Source organism: Chelonoidis abingdonii, chromosome 5, assembly GCF_003597395.2.
Source record: "Chelonoidis abingdonii isolate Lonesome George chromosome 5, CheloAbing_2.0, whole genome shotgun sequence".
Lineage (NCBI taxonomy): Eukaryota > Metazoa > Chordata > Testudines > Testudinidae > Chelonoidis > Chelonoidis abingdonii.
Genome location: NC_133773.1, coordinates 102,390,865 through 102,415,910, shown reverse-complemented (window position 1 = coordinate 102,415,910; position 25,046 = coordinate 102,390,865). Strand labels below are relative to the sequence as shown.

The 25,046-nt window shown below is 40.4% G+C and overlaps 1 protein-coding gene across 2 annotated transcripts in view; it reads left to right on the top strand.

The window, feature by feature from the left end:
- Nucleotides 1-21,893, top strand: part of NWD2 (NACHT and WD repeat domain containing 2) — a 140,433-nt gene extending 118,540 nt beyond the window's left edge. For both annotated transcript variants that reach the window (XM_032771718.1, XM_032771719.2), the window contains 4 exons: nucleotides 11,887-12,090; nucleotides 14,293-14,437; nucleotides 14,762-15,351; nucleotides 16,254-21,893. In XM_032771718.1, coding sequence (XP_032627609.1) covers nucleotides 11,887-12,090; nucleotides 14,293-14,437; nucleotides 14,762-15,351; nucleotides 16,254-20,189 — 4,875 coding nt within the window. In that variant the 3' untranslated portion in view covers nucleotides 20,190-21,893. The remainder of the gene's footprint in view (nucleotides 1-11,886; nucleotides 12,091-14,292; nucleotides 14,438-14,761; nucleotides 15,352-16,253) is intronic.
- The last annotated feature ends 3,153 nt before the right edge of the window (nucleotides 21,894-25,046 follow it).

Sequence of the window (25,046 nt, the reverse complement as noted above, 5' to 3'; positions counted from 1 at the left end):
TCTGCATATTAAGATGCCTCCTGGTATATAATGTAGGACAAATATTCTTGATAATGTTTCCCTTTAAAAAATACTCGTTTTCTATAGTTGTCAGTCACACAAAACACTGTCATATTAATACTATAACATGTATTGTTTGAATCATCACAGGGGCTGTCGATGACTATTCCTCTTTTTTTTTTTTTTTGTGGACTTAATATGAGGAGGCATCAAACATGAAAAAATCTTTGTCGAACTATATTGATTTATTTTCCTATTTGTACATATGGTGTAGCATTAGATTGTATTTGTATAGCCAGATCCTCAGGTGGTGTAGAGCTATGTATGTTTATAGCAGCTCAGGATCTGATTTATTATACTATATTACATTCTGGTAGGGCAGAAGAATAATAAGTTGGATTTTTTAGAAAGTAGAGTGGGGGTATTTCTTGTGTGCATCTCATGTTGGTGCTTAAGGAAACTGAAAGACATCATTGGCTAAAGTTAGGCAAGGTGCAGGCAAGCAAAGTGCAAGCTTCCAGTCTACTGAATACCTGTTATAGTCCTTGGACTTTCTTTAGCAGAGACTGCTGTTTGTGCTAACGACTACCGTGGATCATGAGCAAAGGTGTCACTGTGGAGAAATGTCCTATAGGGACTTGGATGAGGCCACCAAACTAATTTTTGTATGTGACTTAATGCAGCATTTGAACCCCATTCTCTTTACAAGGCTATGCATTGTACTATCTGCTCCTCATATTGGGATCTGACATTTGTTTCTTTAAGAAAAATGATGTCCGTTATTTATATCATCCTTCAGAAAATGGAAGAAATGTTGTTTTCAATGACTCACACTGTCACCATGAAATCTATTGTCTGGAAACTGGATTGTAGACTCAGACTTGTTTGGAGTGATTAGAAAACATGCTCTTTACCAAACAACGCTCTTTAGCTAGAAAGTTTTTTTCAAGTGGACACTTGGAGCCAAGTATTGATACCATATCACAGCTAGCCTCCCACTGACACCTTGGCGAGAATTTGGCTATTGCATAAGATCTCAGGGCCTTACATTGCCCTATCCTGAAATGATATGCCTCGAAACTGAATACCTGTTTTATGGACCTCTAGTTCTCCCTGTATTTGGCCAGTTCACTCTTTGCACTTTTCCAGTCTCTCTCCACCCCCTTCTTAGTTTGATTTTTTTTAAACCCAGTGAGCACAGAAGGAAGCCAGAGGAATACTACACCATTAGTATAGTTATTGTTATTTATTTATATAACAAAAAGGGTACTTATTTTCTAAAACAGAGAAAGTGAAGAGAAGACAAACAGCAGTACAGATGAAGAAATAATGACTTATCTGGGACTGCAGTACTCTCTTTCCACACTAATTGGCAATGTTGCTAAATATAGATCAGGAGCCCTCCCATTCCCACACTTTAAAATGGTGCCATCTAATAGTAATCCAGTTCTGACAGTTTTTTTCCAGTGTGCCTGTACCACAAAGGAACCCAGAATTCCACAGAAGATTCCCTTTTTAGACAACAACCTGCCCTCCCTTTTACAAATATTCTGTACTATAGTGGGCATAAGAATAGAGCAGCCTAGCTCTACAACGTGCACTGTAATTGGCTTCTGTTCCTCCATCTACTTGATAAGACCTTGGGAAAACATTCTAATGGAAATGGGGTATCTATATGGGTTACCCTTAAGTAGCTTCCCTTCCACCTCACCACCTGCTCTTAAGTGATGGGATGTTCATTCACACATAGTCTCTTCGCACAGTGTGTCGTTCACTTTTGTTGTTGCCCTGTAGCTGTTGGCTCCAGGTTATCCTAAATACAGAACATCAGGAAAGCCAGCCCTGTTGTCCTAGGCTGCAGATTTTCACCATGCTGTTAAGTGCACTCATTTCCCTTTCCTTCTCACCCCCAACTGCTGCTACTTCCGTGGTAAATTGCATTGCTCTCTGGCCAGAATGCATATTATCTTTTCAGACTAACTTTAAAGCTTCTCCATTATTCAGCCAATGCAGGGGGTAGGGAAATGCTTCTACAAAGAAAGCTTGACTTCATACAGAGCGGCACAAGTTTTCTGTTCTTGTATGCTCCTTTTACTGACTGGTCCCTATTGCCATAACAGATGGGGGATGCTCTTTTGTATGTACATTTTGGTGAGCAAATGCTATTCCTTCTCTCCTGTGGCTGTTTTTTCAAGTGACATCAGTCACATAACTAGTGTGACAGGGTAAGGCCAGATGGCTACAGGATAGTGATAGAAAGTAGATATATTACGCTCAGATTCAAGCAGGTCCCTTTTCCCCAAGTAAGATAACAGGCTGTTCCAGAACAATCAGGAAGTTGCTGGAACCAATTAAGGCAGGCTAATTAGCACACCTGGAACCAAGTAAGAAGCTACCAGAATCAGAACAGGCAGGCTAATCAGTGTATCTGGTTTTAAAAAGAACCTCACTTCAGTTAGTTAGGTTCATGTGAGGAGCTGGGAGCAAGAGGCGCAAAAAGCTGAACGTGAGTAGGCAGCAGCGGTTCCAAGCACCAGCACTCCAAGCGCGAGTCGAGGGCGGCAAGCTGCAGGGGGTGCCCTGCTGGTCGCTGTGAGGGCGGCAGTCAGGCAGCCTTCAGCAGCTTGCCTGCAGGAGGTCTGCTGGTCCCATGGCTTCGGCGTACCCACTGCCGAATTGCCATGGGACCGGGGGATCTCCTGCAGGCGCACTGCCAAAAGCAGCCTGCCTGCCTGCCATTCTTGGGGCAGCAAAAAAGCTAGAGCTAGGCATACTGCTGGAGTCTGAAGTACAATCGTTACCGGACATCAAGAGGAAGGTCCTGTGGTGAGGATAAAGAAGGTGTTGGAAGGAGGCCATAGGGAAGAAGCCCAGGGACTTGTAACTGTCACGCAGCTGTTACAAGAGACACTGTAGACAATTGCAGTCCCTATCTGAGACAAGAGGAGGTGACCTGGACTGTGGGTCCCACCAAAGGGGAAGGTCCTTCGCCTGTCCCACAACCCATTAGGTGGGTCAGCAGAGACTGTGGGGATTGTTCTCTTTCCTTTTCCCCATGCTGGCCAGCGATTAGGTTAACTGAATGAACAGCACTTTTGATCCTCTAGCAAAGTGGCCAAACTGAGGGCTGCTGTGAATCTCTGAGGCAAGCAAATCTGCCAATAAGTGCAGGACCCATCAAGGCAGAGGAGGAACTTGGTCACACTAGGTACTGACAATGCCATCCATAGAATAAAGACGGGCAGCAATAAATGTGTCACCTCTACTGTATTAGCATTCAGTTAAAAATAATTAAAGAGCTTTTAAATAAAATCTATGTATGCCTCAACTTTATTAAAAAGCCATTGCTAAGAGTCATTCATAACCTATCCACACTCATTCTATTAGTGCTTTGCTCTGCTAGTCAGAATGATGATCTAGTGATGCATGACTGTTTGTTTGGGTAATGTCCATTGCAATGATAGTTTTAGATAAGATATAGAATAAAGAATCTGCCTCCTTGTCTTAAAAGACTGCTTAATTTTTTCTATTTACTTCCAGTACAGTGGAGACATAACAATACAGAGTGTACCAGAGAAGAGTGAAGTGTGCAGATTCCATTAGGAAAGACTCCTTAAGAATAACTTTAATTAACTAAGGTTATTCTTACAGCCTTATATGCACATTACTGCAGCCGATTTAACCTTGATTAAGTCGGCTGCAGTAATGTGCATATAAGGCTGTATGAAAGTTATGGTTTTTGGTTCAAAAGTTGCAGCCACAGTTTGCTACAGTTGGGATTTTGGTGCAGTCGGTTCAAGTACTATAAAAAAAAAAGTTTATAAACCAAAATAAAACCCATGAAAAACATAAATATGAGTGATATTGCGACCCAGTGCCTCAGGTCACAATGCTACTCCCTCAAATTTGTAGCAACTATGAAAAGTGGTAGTGTGTGTTAAAGGCTGCAGTTTCTGCAACAAAATCATGGCCTGTGATTTTCTTACAGCCTTAAATATAACATAAAAATGAGCAGACACTTAGACATTTAATAATGCTAATGAAAGGCCCGATTTTACCGTCTTTGCTCAGGCAAAACTCCTCATTGAACTTACAGAGCCCAAATACAGAAAAAGTACAGCCCTGGTAATTTCATTTAATAATCACCATAGAAAGTAACTGCAAAATCCATACAGTGGAGTTCTGCAGAGGGTGAAAATCACAAGGCCTATGCACCACCTCTGCTGGACTCAGGGCTGGCTCTAGGATTTTTGCTGCCCCAAGCAAAAAAATTTTTGGCCACCCCCCTTTTCTTTTCATGTCCCTCTACCTCCGGCCCCACCCCAACTCCACCCCTTCCCCAAATCCCCACCCCACCTATCATAAGCATTCCCAAATCTGGACCTTAGCGTCCAGAAATCTGGGTGCCTGCATGAACCCCTCTAAGCTTAATTACCAGCTCAGATTTGATCTCGCTGCCACCAGCCAAAAATTCCAGGGTTTTGGCTCCCTCTGGTCTCCCCAAACCCTTCCCTGGGGAACCCCAAGACTCAGAATCCTCTGAGTCTTACCGCAAAGGAAATAACCCACTTCCTTCCCCCTCTCTCCCACCAGACTTTCCTCTCTGGGCTAACCTGAGAGTACTGATGCAATCTCTTTACATCACAATACAAGAAGCATGTCTCCTCTATTCCACAAAAGACAAACCCCAAAACAAGGAAACAGAAAGAGTCTATCTCTCTTCCCTCTAGCTCTCCTCCCACCAATTCCTGGTCTGCCAGAGACTTATCCTCCGTAGACCTAACACCAAAGAGAATTTCCCTCCCTCGTCCTTTAGGGCCTTACCCAGAGAGAAAAAAACTCAAACAAGTCTTAAAAAGAAACTTTATATAAAAGAAAGAAAAGACATAAGATATGATCTCATGCATATACGGTGACAATTACACGGGTATTACTAAAGAAAACTATGAATCTAAACAGCCTTATTCAAAAGAGATACATGTTAAACATTCAGATAACACACACCTGAAATACAAACAAACAATAACACCTATTGTTTTTTCTACCTTTGTATTTACAACTTTGAAACTGAAGATTAGAAGCTTACAGATAGAAAAAGACCCCTCTCATTGCTGAGAGCCGGACAAAGACAAAGACCCAAACATTCCCTCCCCTGAGCTTTGAAAAATCCGGTTTCCTGATTGGTCCTCTGGTCAGGTGTTTGGTTCTCTTTGTTAACCCTTTCCAGGTGAAAGAAACACTAACCCTTAGCTATCTATTTATGACACCACCTCCTCCCCCAGGCGTGCCACATTCTCCCCCCCCCCGCATTGCTTCCTGCGGGCCCCCTGCAACCTACCACCCTAGCTTACCTCCACTCCACTCCCTCTCAGGCGAGGGAGGGCGGAGAAGCAGAGCAGCGGCACGTTCAGGGGAGCAGGCAGAGCAGAGGTGAGCTAGGGTGGTAGGGCATAGGAAGTAATGTGGGGGTAGAGGAACCTCTCCCCGCTGCGGCTCAACTCCGCTCCACCACCACCGCCTCCCCCGAGCGCCTGCCGCTTGGCTTCTACTCCTTCCCTCCCTCCCAGGCTTGCCCCATTTCACGCAGCAAGCCTGGAAGGGAGGGGGGAGAAGCAAAGCGGCGGCGTGTTCAGGGGAGCAGGCGGAGCAGAGGTGAGCTGGGGGGCGGGGGCGTAGGAAGTAACAGGGGGTAGAGTAACCACTCCCTGGTCCAGTTCACCTCCGCTCCACCACCACCACCTCCCCCGAGTGTCCTGCCGCCTAGCTTCTCCTCCCTCCCAGACTTGCAGCTGTTTCGCGCTCAGCAAGCCTGGGAGGGAGGCGGGGAGAAGTGGAACAGCAGCGGCGGCGCACTCAGGGGAGCAGGCAGAGGTGAGCTGGGGCAGCAAGGGCACTTCTTCCCCATACCCTGGCGTCAGCACCTACGATGGCTGGCGCCAGAATGCCGCCCTTAGAAATGTACCTGCTTGTTTTGCTGGTGCCTGGAGCCGGCCCTGGCTGGACTTGAATAGTGCATAAGCTTTGTAGTGGCCATCTGCACAAGGCTGAATTTCACTCTGACAGAGAAAATTTTTTTTCCAGAAGCAGCAGCAGCAGCAGCAGAGGAGGAAGTGTTATTATTTCCTGCTTAATCTGTGTGTGATGCTCTGTACCTCAGGGGAACACTCAGCACCTCCATGTGCATCCTTGTAAAATGATTGTGTGGTATCCAATGCAAAGTTTGTCATGTCTGGTGTCATCAGAAGGCTTATGATGCACTAAGCGTTGTTGTTATAGTGATGTTATAGTAATTGTTGTTACAGTAATGTTATAGGTTATAATTTCATATATATAATTATGAGGCTGAAAATGTGTCTTCATAACTTAATATAAGCCTAGTAAAAAACTCTCCAAGAGCAGGGAGGCAGTTCACACCTCATCAGGGAATATATGGGACAAACCCAGCCCGGCCTGACAGGAACAAAGGACGCTGGCCTAGGTGGCAACCAAAGAATCTGTTGGACTCTCAAGTGAGTCACCCCTATTGGTCAGTTTGGGATTGCAGTGAGATAATGATCACCTAACTCTGAAGTGGGGGGGAGGCAAAACTAAGAAGGAAGAAAGAACATGATAAAAGGGAGACATGTTTGCCTTGCTCTTCCTCTCTCTTCCACCTACATCTACAGACACCATACCAAGCGACTGACGCACTGATTAAAGGGGAGAGGCTGGCTGAGCCTGTGGTGAGAAGCATCTAAGTTTGTAAAGGCATTGAAAATAAGATCAGCTTAGAATGTGTTTTGCTTTTACTTCATTTGACCAAATCTGACTTGTTATGCCTTGATTTATAATCACTTAAAAGCTATCTCTGTAGTTAATAAATTTGTTTGTTTATTCTACTTGAAGCAGTGTATTTGGTTTGAAGTGTGTCAGAGACTCCCCTTGGGATAACAAGCCTAGTATATATCAACTTCTTTGTTAAACTGACAAACACCTATAAGCTTGCAGCATCCAGTGGGCATAACTGGACACTGCAAGATGGAGGTTCCTAGGGTCATGTCTGGGACTGGAGATATTGGCAAGTGTCGTTTGGTTGCACAATCCAAGGAGAAGCCTACATGCCAGAGGCTCTGTGTGAGAACAGGCCAGGAGTGGGAGTTCTCACAGCAGAGCAGGGTAAGGCTGGCTCCCAGAATCAAGGATTGGAGTGACCTCCAGATCACGAGTCCAGGTAACACCAGAGGGGAATGTCAACTCCTCCAGCCACGGGCAGCACAAGCACTCCCCTCTGGGCCTCAGCTATTGTACAGACTAGCTATTGGCACACTCCACCCCTCAAGCCCTCCAAGTGTCCCCCTGAAATGCCCAGTCCCTGGTCCACTGGAAACCCAGAATTCACAGCAAGTACACCCCAGCTTACCACTCAGATCACTGCTCAACTTAACTTGCAGCACCTACATATGTTTATAGTGAAATAAAGTATAAGTTTATTTTACAAAGCATAGAGATTCAAATAATAGCAAGTAAAAGTATTGGGAAAAAATGGTAACATAAAATAAAATCATAACATGGTTTCTAGACCCTGGGCTTAATTAACAAGATACTCTCTCAGAGTATTGGTCACCCAAAATCCTCACAGCAGTCTATAATCAGGCTGGCTAGGACCCTCCTTTCATGAGACAAGCAGGCTTGTCAGCTTGTCTTTTCAATAAAGGATTCAGTGTGTCACTTCGCACTCTAACATATAATCAGAAAAATCCTTTGTCTTTATTCATAAACAGGACCCACCCACCACTGTTTGCTTATGCTGTAGATTTTCTCTCTTGCAGATTTTTTAATCTCTTCTTTTGCCTGTGATTCAGTATGCAAACAGGCATATGGTGGGAGGCAGACAATACACAAATGGCTGAACAGGGAGATTGGTGTCTGTCATTACCTGCCTGAAAGGAACCTTTCTGAGGTATGTCACCTCCTGGTGATCTACCTTAGCTCTAAGACCTTAAGAACATAATTTTCCATATAGATACATAACTCCTTAAATATTGTCCATTTAGGTAGAGACCTCACATGCCACCTTTGGTGAAATAATATGCAGATATCCAATCCAGTGATCCCTGGAAAACCTGTGCACCACCACCCTACCCATGCCCTCTGTCTGTTGGCACTTGGGGTCACAACTATATACATGTACATTTCTAAGAAAGTATCTGCATAAGGATTCCTTAAATGAGTCATATCAAATTATGTCTGTTTCCCTCCCATTAATTTACTCCCTCTCTTTAACCTCATTGTATTTACCTCAAAATCTTTATTTACATAAACTAACCACTGAAGGAATTTAAATCAAATATAGCATACAGGGTAAAATCCTGGCCTCACTGAAGTCAATGGCAAAACTCCCACTGACTTCAATGGGCCTGGATTTCACCCTGTTGTGTTTGGATTTAATAAGATGTGATGTCAAATAATTAATGCCATTAAAGGCTTGTTTAAGTATGACAGTCAATCAATCCTTAATACAGCACTATACAGAAAACAGAAAGGAAACAAACATGCCAACTCTGTAACTGGAGAAGTGATGGCAGCTCTACATGCATCCGACAAAGTGGGTATTCACCCATGAAAGCTCATGCTCCAAAACGTCTGTTAGTCTATAAGGTGCCACAGGACTCTTTGCAGCTTTACTTCAGTTCACTTCTGACTAACTCCCTCAAACTGACCTATTAGATACTATTCAGAACAAAGAAAAATCCTCTCTTGCTTAATCTTATTTTCAATAAAAAAGTCAATGATATTTCTAACTAATTTATCACTGCTGGGACCACTTTTGACCACAGTTAGCTCTCAATGCTTAGCCATTAATCCATGCATTAATGTTTTGCTGATACATTGATTATAGAATACACTTGCTATACCACATGCTCCTTGTCCATTCTGTCAGTTACTAATTTTTATTAGAGCATTTATGAGCATCCCTTGTCAGTTACATCATTTTTTCCACTACAATATGCATCTATAACTACAATTATCTCTTTATATACTATGTGAGTTTACAGAAAAGAAACACAGCAAATAACCTATTGGCCAGGAACTTTTTTTCATGGTATCTGGTTCACACAACAACTGATAAGCTAAAACATCTGTTCAACCATCCATTATTTCATTAATTGAAAGAGATATGTGTAACCAAGTCATTATGAAAGAAATAATCTGCTAGACTAAATCCTGATAAACTAAAAGCATCTTTCGATTATTATTTTAATAATCACAGAAAACATCTGCCCCATACCAGTTACAATCAGTTCCTTCCTGGACATGTGGACACATTTCCCTAAGGGTCCAGAGTTAAAAGACACGCAATCCATTATTTAATAGTATGCTAAGGTCCAGCTAAAGCTTACTCATAACACATGAGAGTCAGCTGAAGTTCAGAGTAAAAGCAAAGTGTATAACTCAGAATAGGCCTGCTAGGACGAAGACATTCATTTGTCCAAAACAAAACCTCTTTCACATAAGAATTTAACTATCACTTTTGGCTAACACAGAAAAGATTTTAGGACATTTGGTCAAGAAATCATGAGTTTAATATAGAAATAATAATAAAATATTAATAATTACTAGCAACCCATAGTGTCCAAAATTAATCTCAGCTAGCTGCAGATTTGAACATCTCTATTTGGAGCTGTATCTCCTATATGATTATGCGACCAACGCTCATTCTGTAGAATACTGGGAGATGCTACCTCCAGGAATATATTATCCAAAAGAGTTATAACTCCATCATGACCCCCTGTAATAGAATTTAACTTCTGAGTTACCACAGTCTCAGCTCTGAGATTTTAAACAATTCTTCTCTTAATACAGAAAATGGGTGCACCTGAATATTTAAGTTAGTTTTGACCAATTTCTCTTTCTTTTCTTTTTTTTCATTCGTTCATTTATCAGGTAGCTATTTGGATAAATATGTTCAGCATTTTCTGCTAATGAGAGTTCACAAGGCAGTGAAGCAGCTTGTGTTTCTAAAGTTGTAATCTGGGCAATTGTTGCTGTTAGTAATATTCTTAAAATATTTAAACGGTGGCTACGTGGTTATCAGGCTGAATATGCCATGTGACTTTTCATCAAAATGAAAACATACATTCAACTGCCGAAAATAAGAGGAAGGCATAGAAGTCAAGGAAGCCATAATCCAGGTCTTCACACTTTATGAACAACATTAAGAATGACAGTGCTCAAAAATGGGAAGAAAGTTACCTTAAAAATACATGTCTATAATGACTGACTCAGCCAAAATGTTTGAAAACTTTAGATTTTTATGTTTTTAGGTAACAACTTCTCACTGTTTCTGATAGAGGCTGGGAGCCAGATTCTCCAGTGCAACTCCTTTGTCCCACACTGCCATTGGCAGAGTCTGACCATAAAGCTGGCATATCTAGCCCTGACTTGATCACTCTAGTGGCACAGAGCTGGCTGTAAAAGGAAAAGATTAGTACTGCTTAGAGTTCAGCTTTGCACCACTTTGAACACCTGGAGTACTCCAAGAGCAATAAAAGAACAGGAGTACTTGTGGCACCTTAGAGACTAACAAATTCATTGGAGCATAAGCTTTCGTGGGCTACAGCCCACTTCATCGGATGCATGCAGTGGAAAATGCAGTAGTAAGAGACAGATAGATACACACACACACACACACAGGGACATGAAACAATGGGTGTTACCATACCCACTCTAATGAGAGTAATCAGTTAAGGTGAGCTATTACCAGCAGGAGAGAGAAAAGCTATTCGTAGTAGTAATCAAAATGGTCCATTTGCAGCAGTTGACAAGAAGGTGTGAGGAACAGTGTGTGTGTGGTGGGGGGGGACTAAACATGGGGAAATAGTTTTACTTTGTGTAATGACCCATCCACTCCCACTGGGTCATTATATCTTCCTACTGTATTTTCCACTGCATGCATCTGACGAAGTGGGCTGTAGCCCACGAAAGCTTATGCTGAAATAAATTTGTTAGTCTCTAAGGTGCCACAAGTACTCCTGTTCTTTTTACGGATACAGACTAACACGGCTGCTACTCTGAAATCTGTTAAAGAGCAATATCCGATTATGCTGAAAAACCTGATGCTTCTTTTCTACCTAGTGCAGAGGAGTTTTCATTGTCACTGCCACACAGGATTTTCATGGCAACCTATGTTCTGTGCCATCATATCATATGAATAGATAGTTGGTTCCCTAATAAAATATATTTTGAGTATTTTTTTTCATTTGCAGAATTTCAGTGTCCCTGATCCTTAGGTTTTTCCTTTAGCATTAATTATTGAGAAAGATACTAAATATCCAAGCCCTTACAACCAAACTGCAGTTCAATACAATAGTCCTAGTAAGAATTCACCTTCTGCTATATTTAGGCTCTGAAGGATTTGATTTTTATCAGTAAATGTCTGTAACTGTTCATTTCACCATACACATGCAAAATGATGAAAAAATATTTGTATAGATAATAGTAATTTACAGAGAGGCAAAATAAGAAAAATGCTACTGAAGAACTCAGATATTTACTTTGTATGTGTTGATACAAGATTGACAGATTTAACTTTTGAATCTTAATGTCTATTTCATATAAATAATTGTCACCCCCATAATTTCCCAGAACTATGAAAATTTAAATAGATAAAAACTGGAAAAAATGCTTTAAAATAAACATTGATATTAGCCATCAAAAGTATAAAAAAATAAAAATCCAATTCTACAAAGCCTAACTATATTTATTTACTTTCCTAGTAACTTCAAAGTGATAGAACTGCTGTTAATGCCATGTTGATTCTTATGAAAGTATCTAGCCATATCCTGACTACGGTTTTAGCGTCACTGGAAAGGGACACTAAACCCATACTTTGTTGCAAATACACAGGGCCTGTTGGGAGAAAAATATGGGACCATCCGAATACCTGGAGAAGTTGAATCATCGGAATTTGAAATGATCCTAGATGCGGCTGTGGAGGCAAAGCTAGAGACAAGGATTTTGGAAGAGTGGTACTGTAGAGATGAAAATGCAGTGCCACCAGCATATTACCTCCGACCAAAATCTGAAATGCTGAAGAACAATCATAATACGGTAAATTATCTTCATGTCCTTAATAAAAAGACCTCCATAGATTCGTCATAGTGCATGGAATTCACCAGCATCGTTTGAAAACAATCTAGGGGTCATAATGGAATGAACCTCCACAGTCTCTGAACTCTTTGCAGAGGTTGGCTCTGTGATAGTCCAGTCTGGTGGGTCATGAAGGAGGAAGTGTGGGACACCACAGGGAGCGATAGGCCAAGGCTATTGGGTCTAAGAATGGTCCACTGGTCACAATCTTTGCCTTTATAGGTCAATGATAGAGGGTTGCAAGCACTGTTACAGCTCATGAGCCTTCTGCAAGAGTAATGGCTGCATAGGTGCCTCTATCCATCCCTCTCGTTGAAGTGGGGAAGATTCTCTCTCTCTCAGCTCTTGCATGGGGCTCCCATTAAAAGTCCATGAATAGAACTTACATGGCAAATGTGAATTTCTCCCCCTGGTCCCAAGTCAGCAAATCACTTAAGCACATGCTTAAAGCTAAGCAAATGATTAAACACATACCCAAGGACTACCCTGAATTGGGGTTCTTATTAAAAGAAGATTCTTGGTAAAATATTTTTGAACAGTCCCATTTATTCTCATCTCCCATATGTGCACATAACTTTGTCTGACCATAGCTATGCATGGTACAGGGCCCAGTTCTACCCTCATAGCAAGAGCCATTTTATATCCAAGGTCAGAATTTGGCCCTCCAAAAGGAGAATAAACCCTTTAAGTAGAGCTATATCCCAAAGCAATTTCAAAATGTCACTTTATTTTAGTGCATACTGATTGTAATTATACTACAAAAGGAAATTAATCCACTATATAGCATGCTTTTACCATGTTACAAAATGCAATAACCTCCTCTGTTGCATAAAAAATGTTTGAGCAGTAAGGACTTAAGAGTTCAAGAAAGTGTAGTGTAGCAGAGTCTGAAATATTTAGCACTGGGGGGAAAAACAACGTACATAATGTCCCCCCAACACCCAAAATAGCTCTTTAAATATATCTTGAAGGTTTTTTTGTATTTTTGTTATTAACATTTTATAGATTTCCCCAAGCTACTGTCCCACAAGGGTAAGCAGAAAAGGTTCATATATCATCACTAGTGCAGTCTTATACCCAGTAAACAAAACAGAAGTAACAGACAGAATATAAAATGATCTGCAACTCTGAATTTTCTGCAGGAAGGGCTTTGTGAGCGATTGTGATTCCCTAAGGCAGCACAATGAGGTGCTGCCCCTTTACTCTGGATTAGATTGTAAATTGACAATCTAGCACTAAATCAGAAATAATAATAAATTACTTTGTACTTAAACAGAGCTAGCCTGTAATCTTAAAATTGGATGTGAGTAAAGGGGCCATGCTTAGCTGTGATGCCCCAGAAACAGAGCAGGGACAAAACTGTGACTCAGAGAGCCACAATTTGGTCCCTGCCTCCTCCACAGGGGGAAGTAAGATGCGCCAGCTCTTTCCTGGCACAATTTACTCCCCCCTCTGCACCAGCTCAGCTGTGCTAGCTGGCATGCAGGGCTCAGAAGGAAAGCCAAGGCTCCACCCACTTCCTGCCTAACTGCCGCTGGACTGCTCTCTGTCCAGGTGACAATCTGGCCCACAGGAACTTTCCTCAGATGTCTCAATGCACTTTACAAAGATGAATGAATTTAGCCTAACACCACCCCTTTGAGGCAAGTCAGATTATGATTACCATTCTGCAAAGGAAGAACGGAAATACCATCAGATAAAATCTAATATTTTCAAAAGAGACACCTAATTTGGGGTGCTTAATTTGAAATTCCTTGTGCCTAATTTTCAGCTTTCAGGATGAAAGTTAATCTAAAAATATTATTATTATTCTCTAATAATAGTACTCCAGGTCTGACCCCAAACCTCACTTGCTCTTCATATTTTACCAGTTATTCTCATTTACCCCTGAATAATGTTGTTTACATTTTAGATTTGTCCACTATGTCAGGAAGTCTTATGTTTTATAGTCAGAACAGAGCAACTTATAATGTAAAATTATGATTTGTCCATTATAAAAGGTTAAGAGTGACTATATGGGAGTTTTTTTTAATGCGTGCGTTATTTTGTTTACTGTATTCTCCTTTCTTGTATATATCATTACCTTAAATATTAGTCCTTTGCTTTCTGAAGTTGTAGAAACTGATGTTACAGCTAGTGTTTGACTATGAATATTTTTTAAAGATGGAATCATCTTCAGATTCTATGAATGAAAACAAATGGAAGGACATATCAGAAGAGATTAAGAAGATTTTTAAGACTGCTGTGAAGTTGCTCCATGAGAAAGGAAAAATGAAACACAGCCAAGCAAAGAGATATCTTTCCTCTGGTAAAGTTCAAAATACATACAGAATCTATTCTATATTTATGCACCCATTCATAATCTAGCCTAGCAATATTTCCACAATTACCAAAGTATATTTTTGATGGTCAGTTCTCACACATAGTTTAAAAGAGGAGAAAAGTAAATTTATAAATGCTTAAGCCTGAGCCCTGTATTATAGCTAGTACTAAATAAAACTGCACCTGATAAATTTTGCATACAGTATTTTTTGTTTGCTTGTTCATCTAGAGGGAACAGAGATTTTTTTTCCCCTCTGTTTGTTTTGAAGGAAGTTAACAGTTTTCCTATATTCTTTTTTTCTCCCTCCAGCTGTTGAAGATGAGCTTGATTTTGCCTTGGGAAAACAAACACCAGCTTTCCTGAAGAAGTGTGTCTGTTACATTCGGAAAATTGCCAACATTGAACGTTTTGTTAAAATTCCAGAGATGGGAAAATACATGGATGTAATTCATATAGGTGGAAAGGTTCTGCGGGATCCAGAAGCTCATGAGAAACTGATCAAACTCCGGGATGAATTTATTCCTACTATTGTTGCAGCATCTAATCTGAGAGTGTATACTTCTGTTACTCATTGTGACATGAAACTTGGTTATTCACAAGAAGTGGAGAACCACTACATTGAAGGACTTGGTAAACAGTTCTACGAAGACATGATTGATATAATTCAAAAAACAGTACAACAGAATTTTGACACCGAGACAGACTTGCTTTATGATGAAGTCCTTCAACACTCTTCATTATGTAAAACGTACTCCTCTTTCTATGAGTACAGGTGTGAGGCGCTAAACATAGTTCATAAATACATTCTGCATAGCAAAGCAGGACATATTAACCCTCTTATCATATATGGAGGACCATGCACTGGAAAAACCCTTTTATTAGCTGAAGTGGCAAAGAAGGTAAAAAAATAAAAACCAATATATTTTATAATATGCTAATCTTCATAGCGGAAGTAAATGTAGACCAAATTAATTCCCATTTTCCTTATTGTAGTATCAATAGATCTAAGATTAATCTTTGATACAGACAATAAATCCAGTCTGCTGCACATTACTGGATATTTATTCAGGAAAGAGGCAGTGTATATCCTATTAGCCACATCTCAATATGATATTTCCAGCCAAAACATAATTGTTAGTAGAGCTTTTTAAGGAAATGCAAATATTTCATCCAATTCCTCAACTACTGGTAAGAATGAATTTATTTGAGAAATAAACAACTTTACAAATACATCATCGTAACATCATTAGTCCCTCCCTTCTTGTTTTCTGATGTCATGAGAATGTGACACCATTTAATGATCATATGGTATCCGTCTTACAAGTAAACCACGTTTCTAAGACATGCTAATTTGTTTCATATGCTCTTGAAGAATTGCTCCAGAAGTTCCATGATTTGTGTTTCTTTCAGAAGTCATTTAGTTCACCTATGCCTTTCCAATCATTAACTAGATTATCATGGTGAAGTGTGAGGAGCACATTTCATACTTCTGTGAACTTGTCTCTATTGAAAAAAATCACAGCTTCACTGCTGTATTACTAAGTGCTCTGGCAGTATTGCTTGAGTTAAAGATGAAATATAATCTAATATTTCATTCGCGACATATAATATTAACATATTCTATAACCCCACTATTAAGAACATTTCCACTCAGAGAGGAACACTTCAAAATAAACTTACGTTTTGAAACAAATTAATACTGTTTATAAAACCATAAGTAAAACATTTATGTGCTCTGTTATTGTGCTTCATTTGGCTCTGTTAATTTAGACATTAACTAAATTATGCTTCTACATTATAGGCTTATACTTGGCTGCAGGAAGAGATGGGACCAGAATCTGACCCTGTGGTAGTTATAAGATTTTTGGGATCCACAGAAATGAGTACAGATCTTAAGAATCTGCTTCAAAGTATTTGTGAACAATTAGCAATTAATTACCGTTGCCTAGTACAGAGTTACCCTAAAAAGATTCATGATCTTCGGGACTTGTTTATAAATCTTTTGAATGAGTCTTCATTTCACAGACCACTGGTTATAATATTTGATGCCCTAGAGCAGCTTTCAGATAATGATGATGCTAGGAAACTGTGGTGGCTGCCCGTTCACCTTCCCCGTTCAGTACGGATAATCATGTCAACACTGCCGAGCAAACATGGTATCCTGCAAAAACTGAGGTGCCTTATTCATGAAGAGGACAACTACATTGAATTGATTTCAAGGGACAGAAAGATGTGCAGCCAAGTACTGAAACATCAGCTGCTGCGTATTAAAAGAAAAGTAACATCAGGGCAACAAATTTATGTCAATGAAGCTTTTTCAAAGTGCACACTGCCTATGTTTGTAAACTTAACCTTCAGAGAGGTTAAGAACTGGAGATCTCACAAAGATGTTGATGAGTCCTCCCTTTGTGTCACTGTTCATGAAAGCATAGAGCAGTTATTTTGCTCATTAGAAAACAAGTGTGGCCTGAAGCTGTTGTCGAGAGCACTGGGCTACATCACAATGTCCAAATCTGGCCTGAGTGAAATGGAATTGGAAGATATTTTAGCTCTTGACAACACTGTTATGTATGAGCTAAATGAGAGTATCAGGCAATGTAACCCATTGAGGGTACCGTATATATACATCGCAAGGCTTAAGGAGGGCCTAAAGGGATACTTGATAGAGCGGCAAGTGAAAAATGTAACACTTCTAGTATGGGCAAATAGGCACCTGCAGCTTATTGCCCAGAAACTGTATCTCCACAGTGAGGAAGATGTGCATGAAATGCATACAATCATGGCAGAGTACTTCCTTGGCGTTTGGTCGGGTGGAAGAAGGAAAGCTTTTTATAGCAAAGATCAATATTTGAATGGGTGCCTTGACAATAACAGTAGAAGCATAAATGATGAGGAGAAGCACTGTATGGATCTCACCGCTTTTGACAGGCAAGCACCTGATCAGCCGTGGGTCTTCCAGTGTAATCCATTAGAGCCTGACATCTTTTTTGTCAATCACAGAAAAATGACAGAACTTTTGCATCACTTAACAAGATGTAGAAGATCAGACGATCTGCTGTATGGTGTTATTATGAACTTCAGCTGGCTGTACACAATGATTAAAATAGGACAGTTTGACAAAGCACTTTCTGACATAGAATCGGCTTATAATTATTCACAAGAAAAGGAGCTGAAATTTCTGGCAAGTACCCTTCGCAGTATAAAGTTCAAAGTAACAAAATATCCAGGTTCACTCTCTGCTGAATTGCAGCAGAGGCTCCTTCCAGTTGTCAGCTCATTGCCTAAATTGAGACACCTTCTTTTAGAATGTGACAGAGATGGACCCAAATACTGCTCTATCGTTCCCTTGCACTCCTCCATGGATGTGACTTACAGCCCCGAGCGACTACCCTTGTCATCCAGTTGCATGCATGTCACTGAGATCCTGCCTACTTTTAATCCAAATACAGTCATTGCTGCTCTGGAAAATGGCTCCATCAGTACTTGGGATGCAGAGACTCGCCAGCTATTAAGGCAAATTACAACAGCTCAATCTGTTATCTTAGGGATCAAACTTACGAGTGATGAAAAATATCTTGTAGTGGCTACAACAAAGAACACACTTTTGATTTACGATAACCAAAATTCCTGTCTTTTGTCTGAAGTAGAAATTAAGGGATCAAAACATTGTGGAATTGGGGGAGGCTCAAATTTTATTAATGGATTTACACTGTCCATTAATCATGCACTTGCTTGGCTGGAAGCCAGCAAAGATGTTACTGTAATAGATCTACTTTATGGGTGGCCTCTTTATCACTTCCACTGCTGGTATGAAGTGACTTGTGTACAGTGTTCTCCAGATGGAGTCTATGCATTCTGCGGACAGTACCTTAACACCACCACTATATTTCATTTAGGAAGTGGAGAGAAACTGTCCACCGTGACCTCTGAATTTTCAGGTGGATTTGTGAAATTTCTTCTTGTTCTGGATACTACTCAAGAAATGGTGATGGTGGACAATGAGGGTGGCCTTTCAGTTTGGAACACTGAGGAAATCACAAATCCCCAACTGACAGATGACTTCGACTGCAGGAAAGAAGACAGCGAAGTTGTCAGCATTGAACTTTCTGAAGACCAAAGTGCAATTTTAATTTGTAAGGCACTCAGTATAGAACTTCTCGACACTGGCATGTGGAAAGTGGCTGAAAAGTTCAGAGCAAAACACAACGAGCGCTTTATATCTGCTGTGTTATCCAAAAACAGCGACTGTATAATTGCTTCTATGGAAAATACCTCAGCCATTTTTGTTTGGAGGAGAGATACAGGACAATGTATGGCAAGCTTACAGGAAATCTCAGGAACCATAGTCAGACTAATTAAATCCAATCACCATAACATGCTGCTATCCTTATCCACCAGTGGTGTCCTTTCTATCTGGGATATAGATATCATAACTGCTATGTCCAACATTGACAAATCTGGCAAACCCATCCAAAGACTGGTGTTGCCAACCAGAGGTGAATTAATTTATACACTGGATGGATCAGAATCCGTGCACAAATGGAACTTCAGCACTGGATTCATTGAAGCTGTGTTCAAGCATGAAGGTATTGTTGAAAACTGTGTGCTGACCTCTTCTGGAGAAATAATGATTACATCAGATGACAAATACAGCCAATATGTATGGCACACCATTACCGGCGAAAATATCTTCCGCATTAATGGACAAAGGATATCTCAGCTGATGATTACACACAACGATCAGTTTGTCGTCTCTCTCTGTGAACAAAATGCCTCCAGAGTTTGGCGGCTGGCCACGGGACACAGAGTTTGCAATATTTTAGTTGCCTTACAGAATGCATTTATAACCACTGCTAATACATTTGTAGTTGGAATGACAAAGAATAAAGTGTTGGCAGTAAGTCTCTGGACAGGAAGTATAACCAAGAAATTTTGCTGTGATGATGGTGCAACCATTGTTAATATTAAACTGATCCCAGACTGCCCAGATATTGTAGTGTTTATAACATCCACTGAAACAGTGAACATCTGGAGTCTTACAGAGGAAGTAATCTGCAGGCGTGTACAACTGCCTAATAACTTCTTAAAAGATTTGGAAGACTTTGAAATATCCCCCAATGGGAAGCTAGGAATTCTATCCCGTGGTGATGAGAACATCAATGTGCTTGATTTACACAGTGGCAAACTTCGTGTGGTTCATGCCCCTGGCATTATCTGGCGACAGAGGTTGTCCCGTGACGGCCGTTATCTTGTGTACATCTGTTTTCGTAATGAAGAGGACGATGACAATGGTGCCATCTCTAGTTTAATTGTAATGAGACTGGCTGATGGTAAAAACATTGGTGCTTGTTCCCTTTACAAAACTCCAACGTTTCTTTCTCTCTCACAGAGGCATTTGAATATTATTGTTGGCTTTGATGATGGAAGTATTGGTACTTACACTGTAGTGGATCGGGTAGATGCAGCACTGAAAATTAAAATTGCTACTTCAAATAGCCGTCAAATTTTCAGTAATGCAACACGAGTGATTAGGCCAAAGTGTCACAATTATAGCTTCAAGGTGAATGCAGACTGCATTTGGAGAGAGTCTACTGAGGTGTTTGCAAGAGATAGTCCCATCACAGTGACAGACCCTGAGACAAGTGAAACAACACCACCCAAAAAACACAACTACTGTTATGACAAAGTGTGCGCAGCCATAGATTGCAGAGGACACAGTTTTGCTGCTGATAACTGATTATAAACATGGACTGGTTTTTCTGAATACATAATACATGTGCATAGGCTAGTCTTCTGATTCAAAAGTAAGTACCAATGCATTTCTTGAAAGACAAAGAACAGCAGAGGGCAGGAATGCTGTTTTCTCAACAAATATTCTTACATTTATGTGAACAAAAATAAGCAAAAAAATCAACCAAATGTGAAACAGACATTTATCCAATGGGCTGCAGGGTTTTTAAAATTTTAGAATACAAGGTTTAGTCCAAGGTTAGATCCAGGACCTTGACTGACAATTTCTAGCAATACTATTACAATTGTTATACCATTACAGGAATTAGAAAATTTTATTTGGGGATTGACCGAGTTTTAGCTAGAGACAAAACTCCATTTATTGTTGGAGAGGTGGCAAGACACTCTTTTATAATCCAGATAACCTCGTTGTGGACAAAGCTAGGTCAACTGTTACCCTGAGTTTATACCCACTTGCAAAAATGTGTTTTTCTGCTTGATGGTGCAATGACAAGATGTCACCTGCCAACCTGGAACACTTGATGCATTCCATCATTTAAGAAATAACTACTTTTTAAAAAAAAATTGGGATTAACATTTGGATTGAAAAGGGTAGAAGCCAATCAACATCAAACATCTACATGTGAGGTAATAAATCAGTCTTCATCTAAATGAAAGTACTGAAAGTTACAAACATTGCATGCAAGGATTTTTCTATAGTCTGATAAAAAAAACTAGTTATTACCTAGGTCATAAAAGAAGTTTAATACTAAAATTGTATTGTTTTTCTGTCTCTTTCACAGTGCATATTAGTACTGGATAAAACAAATACTTTTTCAGAGAGAAAGGGCATTAACAGATAAACAGTCAAACACCTGTTCACTTCTCTCTTTATGTTAAAAGGTTACTTATTCTCTTTGTTGTATAAGTTTGGAATATCTCTTAAATCCCTACAGTGAACTTAATAGAAAGCTTTCAGACATGCCATGTATTATTCCTGATAATGTTTGCCTTACTACTACCATTCCTGTTCTTTCCTGTGTTCAACACAGATCAGATGACCAAATACTCTGGGACTAACAGAATATGCCTGTATATGTGCTGAAATATTCCATAAAATCTAAAGGCTGTCCAAAGGTTCTTTACTGTTCCAATTTGTAATGGATTTCTTACTTTTACATACTGTATGTATGCTCCTTTATGTTTCACTTCCTGCTTTAAGACTGTTCTGAGCCTTTTATACAGTTTTATCAGTTTCAAGGCAGAAATTGTGAAATATTGTCAACTATTTTTTTAAAAACAGTTTCACCTAACTAAAAGTGGCTATCTGTATCTAAAGGGTGAAAAGGCCCCCCTCCCCACCGCACCCATTACTTATCTTAAACATGGCATGTCCTTGGAAAACTTTTCAAAGAATTTAAACAAACCACATTTTTTGTTTTTGGGAAGTTGGAACTCCATGCCACTAAATTTCCAAGAAACAAATGCCAACGTAAGGTTTATCATAGTGTGTGAATGTTCTATGTAAAAGCCAATATAGTATATCAAGTGACTTGAATGACTTTTCCTAACTTGTTTGCAACTAATAGATCATATTGAATGTTTTTATGTAAACTTTGTATTGTTGGGAAGAATTACCCAATCAGAGATTTATATTTTCATAAATGTTAAATTTAGTTAAATTTTGTTACAGAGTTGTTAAATTAGAAATCTATTGCAGTCTTCAAACAATATACAGTCTTGTGTAATCATTGTTTGTATGAATAAACTAAGTAAATAGACTACTATGTGTGTGGTTTTAATTCGTAAAGAAATTTCTGAACGGGGAATAAATTTTCAGGGCCAGATCCTCAGCTGGTATAAATCAACAAAGCTCCAATAGAAGCTAAGCATTATTTTGAGGCCACAAGACATAAGTGATGCACAGGTTTTGCACTGGCCCTCTGCATAGGGATGAATTTCATTCTGACAAGTGGCAAGGGCCTGAGAGGTGCTGAGTGCTTGCAGCTCCCATTGATTTCACAGAGCCCAGTACACTACTCCTTGCACAAAAGCATTTTCCATTGACTTTTATGGGAGATTCTCCTGCACAAGGAGCACTGAATGGGCCCATACTCAAACTAAATATCTAAATTCTACTATACAAAATGAAACAAAACAGTTGATTTGCCTATGAACCCGTAACATACCAAACACTGGCTGAGCTTGCTAAGCCACTTTTGTCCTAGAACTGGTGAATACCTAGAAGCATTCTTTCAATATCTGTGACTTGCTAATTAGAAAAATACAGTGACTCTAGAAAACTGAATAAATAACAGAACTTAACCCAATCTGGAAAACATGGATGTTTGAAAAACAAACAGTTATCAAGATTTTAAACAACCAGTTCTGCTCGGTTCAGGAGCCAACCTTGAATCTTGGCCCACAAAAGCTTGGTAGAATGGCTGAGGCCTCCAGCTTCCAGATTTGCTGCTGATTCTTCAGGAGAGATTGCAACAATTTACTTTCTCATTGGTAGCACAATTTACATCTCCAGAAGAAACTATCTGCTTCTCTCATACTGAATGGCTTGATAAGTCTTCTCAGAAGGAGTCTCTCATCTAAATTTTAAAGGGGAATTAAGCTGAAGTGTGAAGGTGGAGTCTTCTTTGGCAGACAAAGCTAAGCCTGAGGTCAGCCACAGAGGGTATGTCTATACTGCAATTTAAGCTCAGAGTTAGTAGAACTTGAGTTAGTAGACCCTGGGTTTGTTAACCTAGGGCTTGAGGGTTTACACTTATTTGTAATCCTAGGTTAGGAATTTTTGAAACCTGGGTCACAACCTTGGGCTGCAGCATCTATATTGCGTTATGTGGGCATTATTCCAAAAACCCATATCCCAGACTTCCTAGCACCCTCCCAAAATATGGCCAGTCTAGCTCTTTGTTGGTGTAGTGTGGAAAAACCTGACTGTCCACCAAACTTAACTTTCCAGAAGACAAAGTCAGCCCATGGCATTGTGGGTTACTTTTATTGGACTTCCAGAGCACAAGTCCATGGGGCTGCGTCTAACCTGCAAAGCAAAAGGCTTGAATCTTAGGTCCCAGTGTGACTCAAGCTTGGCGTTCACCACCATGGGGTCCTGGGATCTTGTGCTCTGAGCCCTGAGTTAGAACGATGTGTGTGTAGATGGAAGGGAATTAGGTTTGAGCCTGAGTTGAATCCTGGGCTTACCCTGTAGTGTAGAGACACATCCAAAGAGAACATTTAATACCAGTCATTTTCCTCTCAGCCTGTTCTTTGTGGAAGACTTCAGTAACAAAGGCAACATGAAATCAAAAGGTTATATAACTGAATCTCCAACGAGAAGAAATACCTTCCTACTCATCAACACTTGCAGGTAACTTTTCCTGACCTCACATTTGTGACACTTCTCAGGCACCCATGACAGTGAGTCACCTTGTTACCACTGCCTCCGATGCAGCTGATTCATGATTAGGTGTCAGCTCCCTGACACAACCAGCCTGTCAGCCACTCAAGCAGTCTCCAGGCTATACCAGCTCTGCCCAGGCCTGCCAACAGCAATTCCGGGCCCCAGGGCAGAACAATCAATGGCCCCCCTAGTAAGGGAAGGCTGAGGTTTACAACACTACTTTTTATCCTACTGGTAACATGTCAGAACCCACTATGCATAAGTTGTGGCATTGCTTGATCTAGTTAACTTTTTTTTTCCAGTTACAGCACAAGTGTTAAACACATTGTGAGCCTAAATACAAGATGTAGAATTTGTTATTTTGAATTATATATTTAAATTAAATAAATACATTATGGAATTAAATTAATTAACATATAGACCATTTAAAGAAGCACAAAGTAAGAACACACCTAAAGTATCAAGCACAATAATTAAACTCCTGCTCGTGATTCATGTATAATCTAAAGACAAAGAAAAAACTGATGTACAAGATGTAACTGAATATGACCAACAAAGTTAAAACATACAATACAATACTTGTGCTACTGGTGCTGTGGGATATCAACACCCAGAGCAATGAGGAGACAGCACATATGGTATGCCACATCTATTGGGAGATCTCCAAGGAGGCAGCCAGGGGCGAAGGCAGAGGCAGCTCATCAGCCAGTGCTAGCGGCAGTGAAGGGGGGTGGGAGGAAGGCTAGCCCCAGCTGCCTCTCAGCAAACTTAGAGAGGCTTGATTGGGTGGCTGAACTTGCTGGCTTGTGTCTGGCGCAGAGCTGCAGCTGCAGGGCAGGAAATCTGGTAGTCCAGAGGGAGCTTGTTCCTCTTTAAAGTATCCCTGTCCTGCAGTCACACAGCCAGCATGGAGGAAGCAGCAAGCACCGCAGTTCCCAGGCTGCTGTTGCTGATGCTCTGCCAGACTAGCAGGGTGCAGCGGAGCTCTGGCAAACCATTACTGTCACAATGAGGGACAGCGCTCTGTACAGAGCAGCAGCAGCAGCAAACCAGATTTCTTTTTTTGAATCTTAATTATTATTTAAAAAAATAAAAATCTATCTCATCTACCCGGGCCCTTTTAAATTGCCGGACCCCTGGCCAATTCACTCCTTTGCTCCACCTGTAGCCTCTGCCTTTGCCCTGCAGGTTAAATATATATGTACACCAGCCCCCGAATCCCTTCAAAGTAGCCCCTGTGGTAACCAGCCCCACATCACTGGATACCCACAGAAATCCCAGATCATCTGTTCCCAAAGGAATGGTGAACCCCCGTTTACGAGTTTTACCTTTAATCACCATTCCTGTGTAACACACATTTTTTAAATTCAATTATAGTAAAACAAAAGAAAATTTAAGAAAAAAATCGAGCTTTAAATAGAAATGGGGGTAAGTGATGGAAACAAATGGTTA